Source organism: Balaenoptera acutorostrata, chromosome 4 (genome assembly GCF_949987535.1).
Source record: "Balaenoptera acutorostrata chromosome 4, mBalAcu1.1, whole genome shotgun sequence".
In the NCBI taxonomy this organism is placed as follows: Eukaryota; Metazoa; Chordata; class Mammalia; order Artiodactyla; family Balaenopteridae; genus Balaenoptera; species Balaenoptera acutorostrata.
This window is the reverse complement of record NC_080067.1, coordinates 142,940,654-142,959,316: the sequence shown is the minus strand read 5'-3', so window position 1 is coordinate 142,959,316 and position 18,663 is coordinate 142,940,654. Positions and strand designations below refer to the sequence as shown.

Here is an 18,663-nt window from a genome sequence, read left to right as displayed (position 1 = left end):
TCAGAGAACTGTACATGAGCTGTTCACCCACCCTGCAACTCCCCTCCCTCACCTTACCCTTAAAAACTCTTCCCTGAAACCCGTCGGGGGAATTCGGGTTTTTTTGAGCATCAGCTGCCCACACTTCTTGTCTGGTGCCTTAAGATAAACCCCCCACTTTCCTTTAACACGACCTGGTGTCAGTAGATTGCCTTTACTGCGTGCAGGCGAGTGGACCCAAGTTTGGTTCGGTAACAGAACTAGAAATGCTCTGGGTTGTGAGCTTCTGGTTTAATAAAAAACTCAGAGACACCTCAACACTTGTTCAAGGCACCACTGAAAGCAGAATGTAAGAGCTAAGCTGTCTTAGTAGAGATGCTTAAGAGAAACAGGTTGAGGACTTTAGGTACCCTACCTGGAACCCCCAGAGACTTTATGTTTGGCTTAAAAAAAAAGGGCCAAGGGGAAAAAATAAACTGAAAACTACTCACAAAGCTTTTCTTTCCATGAATGGGAAACTTATTCTAATAAACAAACTGGAGATTTCTACTTCCAACTTAATTCTCATGTGGGTTTCTCTGAGCACATTACGTTTGATAATTTATGTATATATCCCTGTATATTTTTATTTTTGGTGGGACAATACAAGACAAAGGAAATCGTAAACACACAAAGGAAGCTCTCTCACTTTGGTGGTTTTAAAGTAAACGGAAGAAGATCCCTTCCTGGCTCCAAGGAGATCCATGGGTCTCTTTTGAGTCTCCTCCTTTCTGAGAACATTCCAGAGAAGGGCCATGGTGTTAACAATTCGAGGAAGCTCTTCCAGAATAGCATTCTTGGCATTTTTCAAATTGGTAGGGTCACTCACAGCAGTGGTCTAAAAACGAAAACAAACATGTGAGACTCGGCTGCGGCTGCGTCTGCGGTGGCACCGTTTCCCTTTCCACGAGGACAGTGGTGCTGGTGGGATAAAGTCTGGGCTGTAGCACTCTCCAGAGCAAGTCCCACGTGTGCTCTGGAAGTAAACCGCCTCCCTGAGCATTTAAACCCATGATTTTCTTTCAGAGAGGGAGGTCTGTGCATCTGAGGCTCCTCATTACAAACTCTTCCAATCACTCAACCAAAGCGCTAGCTGCGTTCTAAAATCTAACCCCAGATAGGGTAGAGCAACCAACAGCTAAAACGCCTTCAAACTCCATAAGGCCAAGTAAAAAGTACCCGGAAAAAAGATTACATTCTATCCCATACTGGTGGAGGGCTGAAGTCGCCCACAGAGAGCGCCAGAAAGAACAAAACCACATTTGCGTTACTTACATACATACATTTGCATGTATACTTGCATACACTTCATTATTTGCATGTGTGTTCATTTGCATTAACATTTGCATATATGTTTGTATTACATACATACATTTCTTATTTGAAACAGACGTAACCCCAATGAAAACAAAACGATATATGAAAACTGTCTCAAACTCAGGAAAAAATGATTTACCTTTTTGTTTTGGTTGGGTTGTTCCAAAAGACAAAAATGACTAATGGTTGTTAGACCTTCCAAAAGAGTGAGTGGATAATCCGGAGAAATGTTTTCCCTCTTGGAGGTTATGCTTTGGTGAAGAAACGAGAAACTGGTTTTGAGAATCTTTAAGAATGAGGCCATAAAGGTTTTTAATCGTACATATAAACACGGAAACCACAGAGACATCACGATCTTAAAAAACTGAGGCTCTCATAATGAAATACTGTTACAAAAAGGACAGGCATCATTTATGCTGTTTTTACATTTATACAGTCGTTTTGGAAAAATGTTTCCAGGGGTTTTAGAATTTCTGTGAAGATCCACATTTTTCTTTCTGTTTTGCAAAAATAATGAAGAGAGACTGACTTGTCCTGTGTAGCACTGATCTAGCCTGGGTAGTCATGCGGAACTGAAAATAAAGGAGCTGAACATTTAGTTCCTGGTTACCCCTTTTGACAATGCTAACTAGGCTTCTGATTAGGTTGAAATTATCCTCCAATTGGCTGCTAGGGGCAATCAGCCGTCTGTGACCAAAGCTGTCATTAAAGAAACAGTAACGCATCAAAGGGTTCACCGTACCTGAAAGAGAGCTTCACCGATTCGCTTTCATACTGCTTGACCAGCTCGTCCAAGTTTTTGCAAATCTGGACGAGGAAGGGGGTCACCGTCCAGCCCAGGGACTTTCCGAAGTACGGCAAGGAGTGCGTGACCAGGCTGACCCAGGCCGGGTGCATGCCGTAGCCGTAGGCCGGCTGCAGGCCCCTCACCACGGCGGACACCAGCAGCCCCTGCGAGGTGAGCCGGTGGGGCTGCACGTACTGCGGGGCACTGATGGCCTGCTGGAAGTTCAGGGTCTGCCGCCACTCCCGGGACAGGTCCGCCTGGTGCTCCGCCTCCTCGTGCACCTGCCCCAGGTGGTGCTCCAGGACGATGAGCACCTGCAGCAGCTTCAGCAGCTCAATCTGCAGGGGGTGCTCGCTCCAGATCTGGCCCTGGCCCAGGTTGATGAGGTTCTCCTCGAACAGGCCGTCCTCCCGCTGGGCTCGGCCCCGCTCCGCCACGGCCAGTCCGTAGCGCTTCTGGCTTGTATACATGGACGCGGACAGCGAGAGCAGTACGAACTCCTGGACGCTGCACCTCTGCAGCAGGCTGTGGATGAACTCCACGTTCTTGCCTTCGGCCGACTTGGCCACCGAGACCAGCTGCGTCATCATTCTGATCAAAACCTCGACGCTCTTGACCTGCACGTCCCGGTTGCCGAGGACGTCTCGGTGGGAGACCTTCAGGTAACAAGGGTAGTAGCTGCGCAGGAAGCTCAGGCACAGGTAGGTGAGGAGCTCGATCAGCAGTGAGTGAGGGCACACGTTGGGAGACTGGGTCTGGAGCTTTCCGTAGAAACTCTGGCCGACGAGCGCCTCCTGGTGGCGAGCCAGGAGGTTGGAGATGAGGTTGAGGTGCGCGGTGGAGCTGGTGTCCATGCTGGTCCGGGACACGGCCTCGATGAACTCTCTGGGGTTGGTTTTGAGCACGGCTTCTAGCACGGAGAAGGCGTACAGCACTCGCCGGGAGTCATAGGGCTGCAGGTAGAGCAGGATGTGCTTAAACAGGGCCTCGACCGTCTCCTGCCTCTCCCGCTGCTGCTTCAGCAGCCGGGCCGCGCTCAGGGCCTGGAGCTCCGCGGCGGCCTCCTCGTCACTGGACAGCGACTCCGAAGCCTGGGTCTTGTCCGAGTCCACGCGCGCCAGGCTGCACCCGACGGTGGGCTTGAGGCTGGCCGCCAGCTTTGGGGGCGCCGCCGCGGGGAGGGGCGTGCAGCAGAGCTCGCCGCCGCTCAGCTCCTGGGGCTCGCGGGAAGGGGAGGAGAAGGAGGACGTGCGCTCGCTGTCCGTGGGGCTCGTGTCCGCGGACTCGGTGCGCTCGCTGTCGTCCGCGGCGTCGCAGGCCGTCCCGTCCAGCGGGTCCGCACAGCAGGGAAGGTCTTCCTCGCTGGGCTCGCGGCCCGGCGGGTACACCTCGGGCTCCTTCTCCACCTCGGCCCAGATGGCCTCGCGGTCCACGGTGGTGAACTGGCTCAGGGGCGCGCTCTCTTCACCACCACCCTCCTGAGGCTCGGCTGCGCCCCACGCCGCTCTGAATGAGGTGCGCTTCCTGTTAAACCAATGATGCCAGTCTTCTGAAAATTACAGAACAACAGACGACTTCAGAACAGGAGGCTCAGTTAGGACAAGTCGGTTCTAGAGTGATCTTTGTCTTAAAGCCAGGCAGAAAGATCAATATTAGTAAAATTCTCCTGTGGGGGGAGGGGCAAGATAAATTCTTTGCAACAACGTGGACGGACCTGGAGGGTATTATGCTGAGTGAAATGTCGGACAGAAAATCACAAATACTGTATGTTATCGCTTATATGTGGAGTCTAAAAATTAAAACAAGTGAATGAATGTAACAAAACAGAAACAGACTCACAGACACGGAGAACAAACTAGTGGTTACCAGTGGGGTCAGGGTGGCAGGGGGAGACACGGGTAGGGGGTTAAGAGGTACGAACTCCTGTGTATACAATAAATAAGCTACAAGGATACACTGTGCAGCACAGGGCATACAACCAATATGTTATAATAACTATAAACAGACTATAACCTTTAAGAACTGTGAACCACTATGTTGTGCACGTGAAACTTACATAGTATTGTAAATCAGCTATACCTCAACAAAAAAATAAAGTGTATAAATATAATTTATAGTGTATAAATATATAGTGTATAAATATAATTTATATATATAAATTTAAATATATATTTAAATATAATTTAAATATAATTTAAATATAATTTATAGTGTATAAATAAAGTGTATAAATATAATTCCCCCATGAAACAACAACACTAGAGTCTAGATTACATTACAGAAGGAAGGCAGACAAGCAAAGTGAACAGGTCTTTTAAAATGTTCAAGAAATTGGACAATTTAGTTACATTGTCATAGGAAATATAAATATCCCGATTTTAGGGGAAGGGTGATTTAAAAAAAAATGCCTATCATTTTCTCCCGGGAGTTTCCTTTCAAAAATGGTATCCTACAGAAATGTCAGCAGAAGGTTTTCAAAGCTAAAAGGGTATCACTGAAACGTCTTGAATAAAAACAAACTGGAAAGCAAACAAAGCATCCACAGTAAGAGGACTGAAAAAACTCATGGCACAGGCATGCAGAGGGCTACTGTTTGGGTTTTTTAAAGATATTTCTACATGTACGATATGGAGCAATGTGTAGAGTACAGTAAGTATTGAAGAAAAAAGACCAAGCTGCAGAATCTAGCTGTACAGAATAAGCCCAATTAGGGGAGAGTGTCTATAATACGCAGCTATGAAAAAGTCTGGAATGATAGCTACTGAACCATTAACAGTAAGGCGCTCTATCAGCCGGCATCGCAAGGGACTTTCACTTGTGCTTTTACTTCCTGATTTAAGATTCCAGTTCTTAAAATAAGCATGCTAGTACCTCTGAGATCAGAAAATACACAACGCTTTAAAGTGCTCAGGTCTCTTTAAAAAAAGGAGTGAAAAGCCAGACGTCTTTGGTACTGCCAAACATTTGTAATAGGCAGCTTTCAGCAAATCTATTCCATGAACACTAAGCCAGGTTACGAAAGAAGGAAGAATAAGATATTAGAAATAGAGGAGCTGCCTGGTGTGCACAACAGTATTTAAAAAGTAGATTTCTACAGGCTCACAGAGGTAGCATGGAGGGTAAGCAGAACCCTTCTAGTTGTTTCCAGGGAGAGAACGTGGCAGAGAAAACGCATTTTCTCTTACTAGGCAGGTAGCATTAAATGTCAATTAGAGGGGGCAGCAGGAAGTGCCACGAGACTTTTAAAACCCAGTGAGCCGTGGAGTTAAAACTTCCTCTTTAAAGCAAAGGAACGCCTAAAATCTAGCTTCCCTTAATGAAGAGCAAACTTTTAAGAAGGTGCTTAGTTTATACTTCTTTGCACTTTACTTTCTTATAATTGTGGAGTAATAAAATGCCTCTTCTTTGAGAAGGCACCTAAAGGAAAACCAGAAGTTACAGTTTTAGGCAAGGAACCTTGTAAGGAAAGGAAACCACCTCAGGAATCTTTGCTTATTTAGGTGTTAGGCTGCTTTTCTCTGTAAGATAAGACTGTGACAAACACTGAATATTTACAACCCACTGATCTAAACAAAATAATCAAAGCTTGTAAAACCATCACTTAGAAAACTGCAGGAAGTCATAAAATATACCTATTGTGGGAAGCAATGTTAGATCATAAACTGCTCTAGGTATTAGTCACTGAAATTTAATGAACTCATCGGTTTTATTTTAGTCTTTCTTTTCTTCTTCCTACCCATATTCTTTTAAATTTATGTTAAAGATGCCTCTGAAAGTCTCAGAACCCAAAGGTCTATTTCTTCTGCATTTCTGATTATATGTTAACAGCTGGAAAGAGCCTTGGAGAGCAGATAGAAAAGAAACCACTTACCTTGTTCTTGACAGTTCTGGAGCAGAAGTAATTTTTATAAAATACAACTGACTAGGTTACATGCAAATTTCAACATTCTTGATCATTCATACCTGGAGGCAACCTCAACTCTCCCATCCCAGGTCTGAGAAGTGCTAGCCTAGCCAACCCAAACTGAACTTCATGCCAGACCTCAGACGTCTTTCGTAAGTGAAGGGTTGGCCTTGGAGCCCTCTGGATGGATGGTCTGTTTTTTCTCTCCTCCTACCTTACATGCACTTGAATTGCTTTCTCTACCAAAAGAACCAAGAATCAGCTATATTTATTGGAACATGGGTTACTAACATTTTCCTTTTTAATATAAAAAAATCATATTTTTCAGTGAAAACAACAAACCCACTACCTAGCATTTCTAAGTGCTGGTTCATCTGATTCTTCAATTATAAGAGTCCCCACAAAGTACCTTCATACCTTCTGAATCTGGCAAAACCACCAGGGGGGGTCTAAGCGCCTTGACTGCTGCAGCCGGCAGCTGGGGTCCTGGTCACCCCTTCCTGCCTCCCAGGCCCAGGGCCCCGGGGACAGAGAGCTGGCCTGGCCGCCCGCACGGTGTGCTCACCCGTTGAGTTCTCCTGCTTGAGGCAGTGAATGGAGGTCCTCTGGGTTTTGGGCTGGAGCAGGAGAAGCAGCACGGGCTCCAGGATGCGGGCCACGTCGCCGAGGGACAGCGCCCGCACCAGCCAGCCCTGGGCCGTGGCCCCGATGGCGCCGTCCGTGCAGGCCAGGCTGTCGAGCACGACGAACAGGGACCTGGGGGGGGGATGCGAACCGTCAGGGCGGCCGGGACGCCCTCGGGGAGCTTCACCCGGCCTGGGCTTCCCGACCCAGGCAGACGAGGACCAGGGCCGTTAACCCTGCTCTCAGCTAGAGTCTCTGGGGGGAAGCTTTTAAAAATCCCGATGCCCAGGCCTCACCCCAAATGGAGGGGGCAGGAGGAGGTATCAGAATCAGCTGGCATCTCTCTAAGGCTGCGTGTCTGACCCCCGCATCTACAGCTCCGGAAATAAGGTAGGGGATTTTCAAAAAACAACGTAGAACAGAATGCGCCTACAATACAGTTCACGTCTTCAGCATGTGGTGGAGGGCATCGCAGGTGCACACACCCAGTGTGGCCGCCACCCCAGTCAAGATCTAGCCCATCTTCATCTCCCTACCAAGCCCCCTCGGGGGACACGCTCTGCCAGCTCCTCAGGTGAGTCGGAGGCACGGGGGGCTTCCTCCTCCCTCCAAGGCCGAATTAAGCAAACTCCTCCCAGGTATTCACACCCGCCTGGCCGGAATTCACTTAGGGGATCACAGGAATCGTTCGCTCTGCATCAAGAACATGGGGTCAGGTTTTCCATCGCACACATCTCCTTCTCCCCAGCCCGACACACTGACCCGGCACCTCTGCAAAGTGTCCCTTTGCTTTAAGGGTAAGTTATAAAAAAGTCCCCCCCTCACCTGTCAAAGGAGCGATTGTGAGATGTCACTCGACTGCCTTGGATCTCTCTCGTCAGGTGCCAGATGACGGAAAATCGAAACAGAGCTTCCAGTCTCGTTCCCTTGAATAGGACAGAAACGGGAGCGAGGAACCTGATTCCTTAGCAGAACACTGCTCCCAGTGGCAGCAAACCCCACTTAAGTAACAGACAAGAGCTCAGCAGAAAGGCGGCAACCCAGGCAGAGATGCTGGAGTCTCACGAGTGCCTGGTGTCCGATGGGGCCTGGAGCAAGGAGGACCCGGGTCCTCGCCTTCCTTGCTCCCATTAACACAGATGTGCTTTCCAGAGAGTGCATATTCCAAACTCAGTGTCAGCCCGAGTCTGGGGTCACACCTAGGCCTGTGGCTGAAGGAAAACACAGAGCACAGCCTTCTCATGGCCTTTGGCAGTGCCAGGCTGAATGGCTTAGAGAACAGGACACAACGGCAAAGCAGAGCCAGGGCTTCCAAGGCGACACATTCTCTACGACTGCCTACTTCACTGAGAGCTCTAGAAGCCCCGCAGGCATCATGGGAGCCTGGGCAGATTTCCCTGGTGAGCCTTAATATGACACAGGGGATGGCTTGTGCCTCTGGAGGCCTTCCAGTCCTGAAATTATTAATGTATTAAAATGTTACTAATGCGGACTTCCCTGGTGGTGCAGTGGTTAAGAATCCGCCTGCCAATGCAGGGGACACAGGTTCGAGCCCTGGTCCTGGAAGATCCCACATGCCACGGAGCAACTAAGCCCGTGCACCAAGGCTACTGCGCCTGCGCTCTAGAGCCCGCGAGCCACAACTACTGAGCCCACGTGCCTAGAGCCCATGCTCCGCAACAAGAGAAGCCACCGCAGTGAAAGGCCTGTGTACCATGGCGAGGAGTGGCCCCCGCTCGCCACAACTAGAGAAAGACTGCACGCAGCAGCGAAGACCCAACACAGCCAAAAAAAAAAAAATGTTACTAATGCCATAGGCCTGCCCGTTAATCAGGATGTCCACTGAGCCCCAGAAAGACTCTGGCCGGATATAGGTAAGTCTGTCTGGGCTCACGGTGTCAGGACCAATGTCAGAGGGAGGTTGTCGGCTGCAAAGACTCACCTTGTCAGGGTCCAGGAGGGCGTGACAGATGATGTCCTCGCAGATGTTGGCTGTCGGGGCCAGGCAGTGCAGGCGGTAGAACAACTCTACACACGTGATGTGATGCTCCCGGGTCTCCTTGTTCAGCTGATTCCAAAGCACACGAGCCACCCTCTGGACGGAGGGGAGACAGTGTGAACACAGGCAGCTCCCGCCCATTTCCTCCTTGTGGCAGCCCAGTCCCGGCCGCCAGGTACTGGCTTCTGCCTACATTTGCTATGGGAGAATCCTCAGTACACAAAGAAGAACCACCACCACCAAGCAGAACAGAGTGAAGCAAACCCAAACCACAGTACAGACCGCTCAGGAGTCATCCGGGCAAGGGCAACGTGATAGGTTAAACTTGGATGTCTGAGGCTAGCTCAGAACGCTGCAGCTCTGGCCCAGACCTTCACTTTCAGAGGGGAATCACCTGGAAGCAAGAACCTATCAGCTGAGGCATCCTTTCAACAAGCATACACCAAGGCTGCCTACATGCCAGCACTGTTGTTCCAGAGACGCACCCTCTAGGAAGTTTGGTGGATTTGCGGTGGTCACTGTCCTGAGGTAGACACCGTAGGACCTTACCACCTAGGGTTGGCTCAAGCCGACGTTCAGCTTTCATTCCCCAAACTTGTTTGTTCCCATTTCTGTGCACAACGCTGTGGCAGATGCCCTGGCTCACCTTCAGGGCACAAACTGTATCCCAAATATAGAGTCCTTCATCTCCCCAGCCCTGATCTCAGCGCTTTAAACATATGAGGTCTGCAAGTGGCTGCAGCCCCTCCCCAAGACCCAGGGAGCACGGCGGGTGCCTGGCCCAACCAGGGTGAGACTCAAAAGGAGGGCTGGTGCCCACTTCCGGGAGGGGAATTTCTGAAGGCATTCTTCCAGGTCATGGAAAAAGATGATGGCTCACAGATTATAACTTTTTATAATGTACATCTTAGATCAAAGAACTTCTTTTGGCTCATTTATTTCTCTTTAACAAAACTGTCTTCTCTGCACAGATCAAATTAACCCCTGACTGGTTTGAGCCACTAACCATTATTTATTTTTTTATCTAAGGGGCCATGATTTCCAATTAACAAGTTACACGTAAACTTCTGATACAAAACTTCCGACTAAGTGAAGCAGTCCCCTTACTTGCAGCCCCTATGGCAAATGTACGAGTAAGGTGCTCCACCTGGAAGGTTTCAGGTTTTTTTTGGAGGGTTTCTGAGACTTGACGTTGATCACAAAAACACCCCTGCTCCTTCATCTGTCTTAGCCTTCTCAATCCCTATGTTCTGGACATTTTCTTAGCGGTTGGCAATCTGCCTTACAACCTAGAAAGGGCAGGGTATTCTTGGGATATCTGACCTTATTCTCATTTGCATTGTGTGCAGAAGGAAAGCTGGTAGGTGGGCCATTCCATGGGAATGAGAAAAAGGCTAGAAGATGTGGAACCAGCCCAACACCTGGAATCCGAGAACCGGGGGCACATCCTGGCTATTTTGTGCAGGTTGCGTTACCACTTCTAATTCCAGCATCTCAATGTGGGCAGGTACCAGCCACACCCAGCTCTTGAGAACCTGATAATATATAACGTATGCTCCTGTGCTTGGCAAGTAGTAGATACTCAGGCATGTACTAAATCTGAGTCAAAATAAAAATCAAGGCTTTGGAAAGAACTCATAAAAGTATACTTCACACCAAACAAGGGGAAAGTATTGAGTGCTACCATTTTTACTTTATTAATAGCTTTCCAAGGATTCATGGACTCAATTCTTTCTTCTCTTTTCTCCCCTGTGCCTGCGAGGTAATTATGTCCAGCTTTGTGATGTACGCAGCACCAGGGAAGATCTGCCCAGTCACCGTGCTTACAGTTGGCCCTCTTCCTGGTTCCAAGTTCTACAGAGTCAAGATCTTTACTGTGACTCAAGTTTGGTAAGAAGGAGACAGGGAGAATGAGGGGCAGAAGCTGAAGAGCAATTAAATCCAGGATCTGCCAGGACCCGACATCATAAATGGGGCTCGACTGCACAAACCGTGGACCCTCTACCAGCAAAACTGCCATAACCAGTGAAAATTATAGAAAAAAATTAAACAGCCAGCCATTTAGAGTTGCTGGAAATTATCCTAAGGGCACTCAAGAGATGAAGAAACACTCAAGAAAGTCTACGAAAATTCCAGTACAAGTAGCAATAGTCTGTGCCACTTGAACCATGACCCCTATCCACCTCTCAATCAAGCTTGGCTTGGCAGGGTGTGGCCAAGAAGATGGGCACCCCCTCCTTCCAGCTCCCAGTCAAAGGCTTTTGTATCTCCCTGGAAGGAACAGGCCACCGGCATTTTACTCCTCTGCCCCAACTCTTGCATGGAGGCTCTATCCAGGCACAGCAGGCTAAGAATACTGGGGTCCAGATCATTCTTGCTCCAGTTTGCTTGTAAGGGAAAAGTTACGTGCTAGGAGAGGAAAAGAGGCACACTCAGAAGACCAGAGGCTAGCACCCTTGCACAGCACCCTGTAGGGATATTGCGCCAAGAAAAACAGACAACTGTCCCAGTCGCAGCTCTTCCTGCGCAATAGTATTCAGAGAATTTGCCCAGGGGGAGAGGCAAGCCATAAAACAGAGTTGCATAGCTCTCTATAAGGGAAATGAGTTTATTTGGAACAGAGCATAGGTATGTGTTCAAGTCTAGGAGTGCTCTCAAAAACAACAGAGATTTTGGTGGTAAGCAATTAAGAGGAGGCTGGTAGCTCCATGACAGCAACAAGCTAAACCACAGGTCTGCTCATTTACCAGAAATAACCAGGGAAACCGAGAGCTAGGAAAAATCCTCCTGTGTCAAAACAAATCTCAAAGACTGGTCTCAAAAAACTACCTGAGAGAGGAGTGTAAATTTCATTGGCTCAGACTGTGGAGTAATTTATGCCCCAGGGCATTGTTGAAAACAATAGAGCAATCAGCCAGTGATTAGTGGAGCTTAACATCTGGGTGTGATACCAACAGAGCTTAATAGAGACCAGACAGTCAACAAGAATAGAAAGCAGCCGGTCAAGGAGAATCTTGCTAAGAGCACTATCATCTCAGACTGGCTGCACATTCCTAAGGCTGAACCCTCCAAGCAGCAGCGCCAAAGGCCTCACACTGCAGGGGAAACAGACATCACTAAAACAGTCAAGTCACGAAACAAACAAAAAAGACAGCGAGTCACTGGTGGGGTGGGAGGGAGGTGCCAGAATACAAATTTACAACAATACATTACCTAAAATGTCCAATCTTCAATAAAGATTATAAGACACGCAAAGATACAAGAAAACGTGACCCATACGTTTAGAAGAGGAATAGAGCTATTCAAGAGGGATGTTTCTATATCTCACTGGAATTTAGTATGAATGTGAAGTCAATTCTGATAAGATGTATATGGTAAACCTTAGAGTAACCACTAAAAAAAATAACTCCCAAAATATATTGTAAAAGTCATTAAGGAAATTAAAATATTACACTGGAAAATATTCACTTAATGAAAAAGAAAGTAGTAAAAGGGAAATAGGTGGAAAAAAGATATGACATATAGAAAACAAGAAATATAATAAAAACCATTGAATTGTGTGTTTTAAATGAATGAATTATATCTAAATAATGCTGGTTTTTTTTTTTTTTTTTTTAAAAAAGGAAACAAAGCTGAGAGGTGGCCTCAATTACATGACTTGCTTGATAGAGCTCATCTCCAATAGGTGAAAAGCCAGCCCATTTCGAAAGCCTTTCAGAGGACGGGCTGTCAAGACCTAAAAGGACAGTTTAATTCCAGTACCTCATTTCCACATACAACATCTAAAATGTCTCTTCCTTAGCATCTCCGAGTTTGCAGGGCATCCGCTGTCCCGACCACCTGCAGGGGAAATGTGTTCCATCTACAGGCCCCAGTGAGTGGGCTGGTCCCTGTCTATACCACACGACCACCTCCCCCTGGCCTGCGTCACTGCTGTGGTCGACTGGACGGCAGAGGGCACCTGACCCAAGGGTGCCCCACCGACTGCCTATTTAATAGCCTTGGCCAGTTAGCTCAGAATTGTAAGAAAGTGATGCAACTGTCATTAGCTATGAGAATCAAGCCTGAGGGTCCTGAGGCAGACTGAAGATCAAGTGGCAACCAAGTTAGGTCCTGGTTGGCAGGGAGATGTGCAGAGCAAGCAGCCTCGGGACGTGACAGCTTCCCAGGTGAGACCCCGTGAGACCCAGCTGCATTCCACTCCCGCCCTTGGACTTCCACGGGCTCCCCTACCTTTATAATAAGCAACAAGCTAAACCACAGGCCTGCTCATTTACCAGAAATAACCAGGTAACTTTTCTTTTCATGAGCTAGCTGGAGTATCTTTCAGCTTCTTGCAATTAAATGAGCCCTATACTACCTTATTTTCTTACTCTGTCCCCCCAAAAGATGGACAACACTTGCTCACCATCTTCAGCAACAATCGCTCTTACACTTGACACGAACTAAGTTTTCCTTGAGGGTAAATAACCTCAAAGCCTCTAACCTCACAAATTAGGACAGAGTCTCTTTTTCTGTATATTTAGATAACTTAGGAATCCTGCCAGATGGAGTCTGGTCAGCCTAAAACTGAACACAATTATTACTGAACACTTGCTGTGGGAACAGAAACTGTGCCAGGAGCCTGGGTTAGAGGGATGGACAAGGCAGGCAAGGTCTCCAGCCACCCTCACCGGCTGTCACCCAAGGCACCATATTCTTTGTCACCACCGCTACAACTTTTGGGACAACTTCAAATAAAGAGCCTGGGAAAAGGGTCCCAGGGTCCCAGCCACCCTCCTCTGGATGGGAACTACCTGATAGAAGTCTGTTTTCTCTGCGATGACTTTCAATATTCCTGGAGCAATGGGAGGAACTGTCACCATCTGCAGCTTGCTGAAAAACGGGTTGTGCCCGGAGCTTTTATAGCGTTTCATCTTGTCTTCAATGACAAGTGCTAGGGACTGGGAGTGGTTTATCACTTCGAGCAGGGTGGAGATGGCCACATCCTGAAGGTAGCAGTCAGTCACACAGCAGCAAATGGTCATCATGGATTTCAGCCAAGATGGAAAACTGGCATCGCCAGCTCCTGAAAGGAAGCCAACCAGAGAGGACAGAGAGAGACAGACAAAACCTCATGAAACTCGCTCACCGACCTGGGAGCCAGTCTCTAAGACATTTAGATCCGGGAAGTCACCTGGACAGCAGTGTGATAAACTTCTGGTGGTGACAGGATACGCTGTCCCCATTCAGGGCCAGAGGACAAATGAGACCAAGTCTGGTTTCATGCGCTTGTCAGATTATTCAAATTCTGCAAAGGTTGGTCTCAGGGCTTTGAAATGATTCGAAATGTTTGTTTTTATGTCATTTAAAAAATTTGTAAATATAGTAAAATTTGAATTAAAACACTTTTTTTTTTGAAATTTACACAGAGTCAAAATCACATTTTTTTGGTGCAGAGTTCAAAATGTGTTTTCAAAGCCCTCTTGGTGGTAGGGCACATGCCATTAGCTTTAAAAGAGGCCGAAAATATACTGAAGCTATCAATTCTAAATGCATTTCGTCCAAGTATACTGTCATTTGCAGCTCATGAACCGAGAGACAAATTGCATGGGAGTTTAAGGTAATGACAAGTGCAGAAATCTTTACCCTCTTGCTCCTACCAACTTAATCACTTTCTTCTTTTCCACTTTTTCCTCCATCCCTTTTTTCTTTCAAGTGTTCACTGCCTGCAATGGACTCAGCTGCGTCTGCCCAACATTCACATGTTGAAGCCTCCACTCCCAATGTGATGGTACTTGGAGGTGGGGCTTAGGGGAGGTGATTAGGTCTAGACGAGGTCCTGAGTGTGCGGCCTTCAGGATGGGACTGGTGCCCTTATAAGAAGGGACAACACAGAGAGCCCCCCACCACTGCCCCCCACCCAGGATGTGGACATGCGGTGAGAGAGCCCCCCACCACTGCCCCCCACCCGGGATGTGGACATGCGGTGAGAAGGTGGCAGTCTATAACCAGGGGGAGAGCTCTCACCAGAAACTGACTATACTGGCACCCTGACCTCAAATTCTAGCCCCAGAGCTGTGAGAAAAGAACTGGCTTTTGTTTAAGCCACCCAGCCTACGGCACTTTGTTATGGCAGCCCGAGCTAAGACGCTGCCTGTTATGGGTTGAACTGTGTCCCCATAAAAATTCTTATGTTGAAGTCCTAACCCCCTAGAACGTGACCCTATTGGGAAATAGGTCATGCAGATGTAATTAATGAAAATGAGGTCATGGGGAGTTCCCTGGTTGGTGGCCCAGTGGTTAGGACTTGGAGCTTTCACTGCCGTGGGCCCAGGTTCAATCCCTGGTTGGGGAAGAGACAAGCTCCCGCAAGCTGCGTGGCATGGCCAAATAAATAACTATTGAATAAACTAAAATGAGCAGAGTGGGCCCCAAATCCAATATAACAGGTGCCTTATAGAAGGGAAATCTGAACACAGACATATACACAGGAAGAACACCATGGAAAGATCAGAGTTGGGCTGCCACAAGCCCAGGAACTACCAGAGGCTAAAGGAAGCTTGAACACATCCTTCCCCAGCACCTTCAGAGGGAGCATGGCCTTGCCAACACGTGGACCTCAGACTTCTGGCCTCCAGACACACGAGACAATCCATTTCTATTGTTTAAGCCACTTAGTTTGTGGTACTTTGTGATGGCAGCCCTAGCAAACTAATATGTAAAGCTTTAAAAGCAGGTCTCACGAAGTAGTCTATTTACTGACTACCATAAGCACCTTTTACGTCTCAGACTTTTTTTTCTTTTTTTGTGGCGACGCCCCGTGGCATGTGGGATCTTGGTTCTCCGACCAGGGATGGAACCCGTGCCCCCTGCAGTGGGAGCGCAGAGCCTTAACCACTGAACTGCCGGGGAAGTCCCAGTCCCAGACCTTTTGACGGGCTTTGCTAGACACCCCTAGTTTAAAAATACAGACCCAGCCTCATCAATTTCCCATCTGGTGAGACGAATCCAGACCATACACGCTAACTACAAAACCAGGACGGAAACCAACGTGGCACACAGTTCCTTCTCGGCCGCTGTGATTTTAGCTCGTCTCTAGACCTCCACTGCCCGAGTCCCACGGCTCCTCCACGGGACTCTAGCCGGGCCGCCCTCTCACCCGGCAGCTGGAAGAGCGCGTCGCAGAGCCGCTCGGTCTCCTCCTGGGACAGGTACACGGGGAAGGTGGCGCAGTCCAGCAGCAGGTGGCAGGCCGCGGCGAAGGCCTCCCTGCAGCCCTCCCTCGAGCTCCCCGGGTCAATGACCACCTGGTCCACGGCCCACTCCTCCTCCTCCTTGCGGCCAGGGCTGCTGGGCAGGGGCGACGGCGTCTCCAAGCTCTTTGTCTTAAATGGAGACCCGCGCACCGTGAACAGGTCCGAGAGCATCTGCCTGAACTGGGGCCCGCCGAGGGGCTTCGCCTCCCACGAGTTCTTCCTCCCCGAGTCGCTGCCCGCCGGGCCCCGCATCCCAGCCTCCTCCCTCGGGCCCGCGGGCTCTGCCGACTTGGTTTCTTCTCCGGATGCCGTCAGCTGTACTCCAAAGATGTTCTTGTGGGCAAAGTTGGCAATTAGCTCCTGGAGGCAAAGAAACGTCCTCTGCATGCTCCCGCCCTTCTTCCAGACGTCGTCTTTGTCCGGGGAAACCCTGGGAACCCTCAGGTGCTCAGAGAGCTCTGGCGACGAAGCACTGAGGCCGATGCCACTGTCTTCAGATTTAAGTGGAGGAAATGAAGCGTCTTCATCACCAGGAAGCACTGCGTTTGTGTCTAAAATTACTTCACTGTTTTCACCTTTGACTGGACTCTGCAAAAAATGGAAGTTTGTACCGTGTATCTCGAAAGACCAAGGGATTCAAACATCAACTGAATCAGGCTACGAATGCGTCCTCCCTGCTTTTCAAAATCACAGTTCTCTACCCCAAGAGGATGGATCCCTGTGTACACGTGTATGATGCAACAGAGAGGGCACGCAGGGGGCAGGAGAAAGGCGGCCGGCCCAGCGAGGCGGCTGACCAAGCCCCGTGCTCTCTGGGTGGGCTGGCTTTGAGCCCACTTTATTTATTTAGGCCCTTCAGGGGCCAACAGGGTTATTTAGAAACAGCTTCTGGCAGATGTAAAAATATGAATGAGGAAATTGGGCTGAGTGTAAAATAAAGGCACAAAGGAACGAAATAAGGGGAGACAGCTAGAACAAAGTGTTTACCCCCGTACATGTTTTACACACACACATATATATGCGTATATATATTCTGTAGCTTTTCCAAAAGGATGACACTTCAACCTTTAATGAATCAACCTCTCATACTGTTACTCAGCTCATATGGCATTAAACTGAAAACTTTTCAGCATTTGACCCACTGTGCTCTTTGGGGAAGACTGAGACAGTATCATGCAATTTTAGAAACATAGTGTTATTTATATTTGTACACTACACATGCTTAAACTTTATATCTTACATCCTTTTTAGGATATTTTTTTCCAACAGCTGTAACAGCTAGGAAAAAAAGAAAAAAAAAAAGACTAACTTAGAGAATGAAGCAACAATCTGTAATTAGTTTCCAAACTGAGATTCAAGCCCCATCGGGCAGGCATCTGCCCCCAGCACTAACCAACACACACAGCTGTCTTTCAGGAATGCTTCGCTTTTTTAGTCTGTTTGCACACCTGTCTGCAATTGCACCGAATGGATTTCAAGGGCAGAATTTTCAAATCCCTAAACAAAGTAGAAAATAAAAATAATTCAAAGACCATGGGCCTCAGACTGCTTGTGGAACCATAACTCTTACAGTCTTTTTGGAGGACAATTTGGTAGCATCTTTCTAAGGTAAGAAATGGGTTTGGGCTTCCCTGGTGGCGCAGTGGTTGAGAATCTGCCTGCCAATGCAGGGCACACGGGTTCGAGTCCTGGTCTGGGAAGATCCCACATGCCACGGAGCAACTGGGCCCGTGAGCCACAATTACTGAGCCTGCACGTCTGGAGCCTGTGCTCCGCAACAAGAGAGGCCGCGATAGTGAGAGGCCCGCGCACCGCGATGAAGAGTGGCCCCCACTTGCCACAACTAGAGAAAGCCCTCGCACAGAAACGAAGACCCAACACAGCCATAAATAAAATAAATAAATAAAATTTGAAAAAAGAAAATGCTCCCTATTAAAAAAAAAAAAAAAAAAAAAAGAGGGAAAGCAATATTTAAAAAAAAAAAAAAGAAATGGGTTTGACGGCAACCCATTTCTATAAACTGATCCCTCAGAAACACTTGCAGCCCTGAGAACAGGTTGTGCGAAGATGCTGACTGCAGTGCTGTAACAGTGAAAAACTAGAAATAACCAGAATAACCTCGACAGGGGAAGAGGTGAAGACATTGTAAAGCCATACCATAGAGTCTCATGCAGAAATGAGAAAAGAGTAAGATACCTCTGTGTACACAGATATGGAAAGATGTCCTCCAGATAGTGTTTGGATGAAAACCAAAGTGAATCAGAGAATAATGTATGTTACGGGTTGAACTGCGTCCCCTAAAAAGATGTTGAACTCCTAACCTCCAGCATCTGTGAACGTGAGCTTATTTGGAAATAGGGTCCTTGCAGATGATCAAGTAAGTGAGGTCATTAGGGTGGGTCCTAATCCAATATGACTGGTGTCCCTATAAAAAGGTGAAATTTGGACACACAGATATGCACACAGGGAAGATGCCACGTGAAGAGGAAGGCTGTGATTGGGGGGGTGCGTCTATAAGCCAAGGAACACCAGAGATTGCCAGTGAAACACCAGAAGACAGGCAAGATGCATGGAACGGATTCTCCCTCACAGCCTCAGAAGGAACCACCCTGCTGACACCTTAATCTGAGACATCTGGCCTCCAGAACTGTGAGACAATAACTTTCTGTTATTTTGTCACCCAGTGTGGCACTTAGTTACGGCAGCCCCAGGGACTACTCTCTCACTTATATTTTTTAAAAAAAGCAAAATTACACGCATACAAACATACACATAG

At 48.0% G+C, this 18,663-nt stretch overlaps 1 protein-coding gene across 5 annotated transcripts in view; it reads right to left on the bottom strand.

The window, feature by feature from the left end:
- DOP1B (DOP1 leucine zipper like protein B) overlaps positions 1 to 18,663 on the bottom strand; it is a 103,805-nt gene that overhangs the window by 36,006 nt on the left and 49,136 nt on the right. For 4 of the 5 annotated variants that reach the window (XR_009008237.1, XM_057545937.1, XM_057545938.1 and 1 more), the window contains 8 exons: positions 15,791 to 16,475; positions 13,446 to 13,717; positions 8,593 to 8,745; positions 7,476 to 7,576; positions 6,592 to 6,782; positions 2,078 to 3,671; positions 1,475 to 1,586; positions 668 to 856 (listed from right to left, as the gene is read on the bottom strand). Coding sequence is in view for 4 of the 5 variants with exons in the window: in XM_057545937.1 (XP_057401920.1) it covers positions 668 to 856; positions 1,475 to 1,586; positions 2,078 to 3,671; positions 6,592 to 6,782; positions 7,476 to 7,576; positions 8,593 to 8,745; positions 13,446 to 13,717; positions 15,791 to 16,475 (3,297 nt within the window). In the remaining variant the exon portion in view is untranslated. The remainder of the gene's footprint in view (positions 1 to 667; positions 857 to 1,474; positions 1,587 to 2,077; positions 3,672 to 6,591; positions 6,783 to 7,475; positions 7,577 to 8,592; positions 8,746 to 13,445; positions 13,718 to 15,790; positions 16,476 to 18,663) is intronic. The other variant, XM_057545939.1, reaches the window with a different exon arrangement.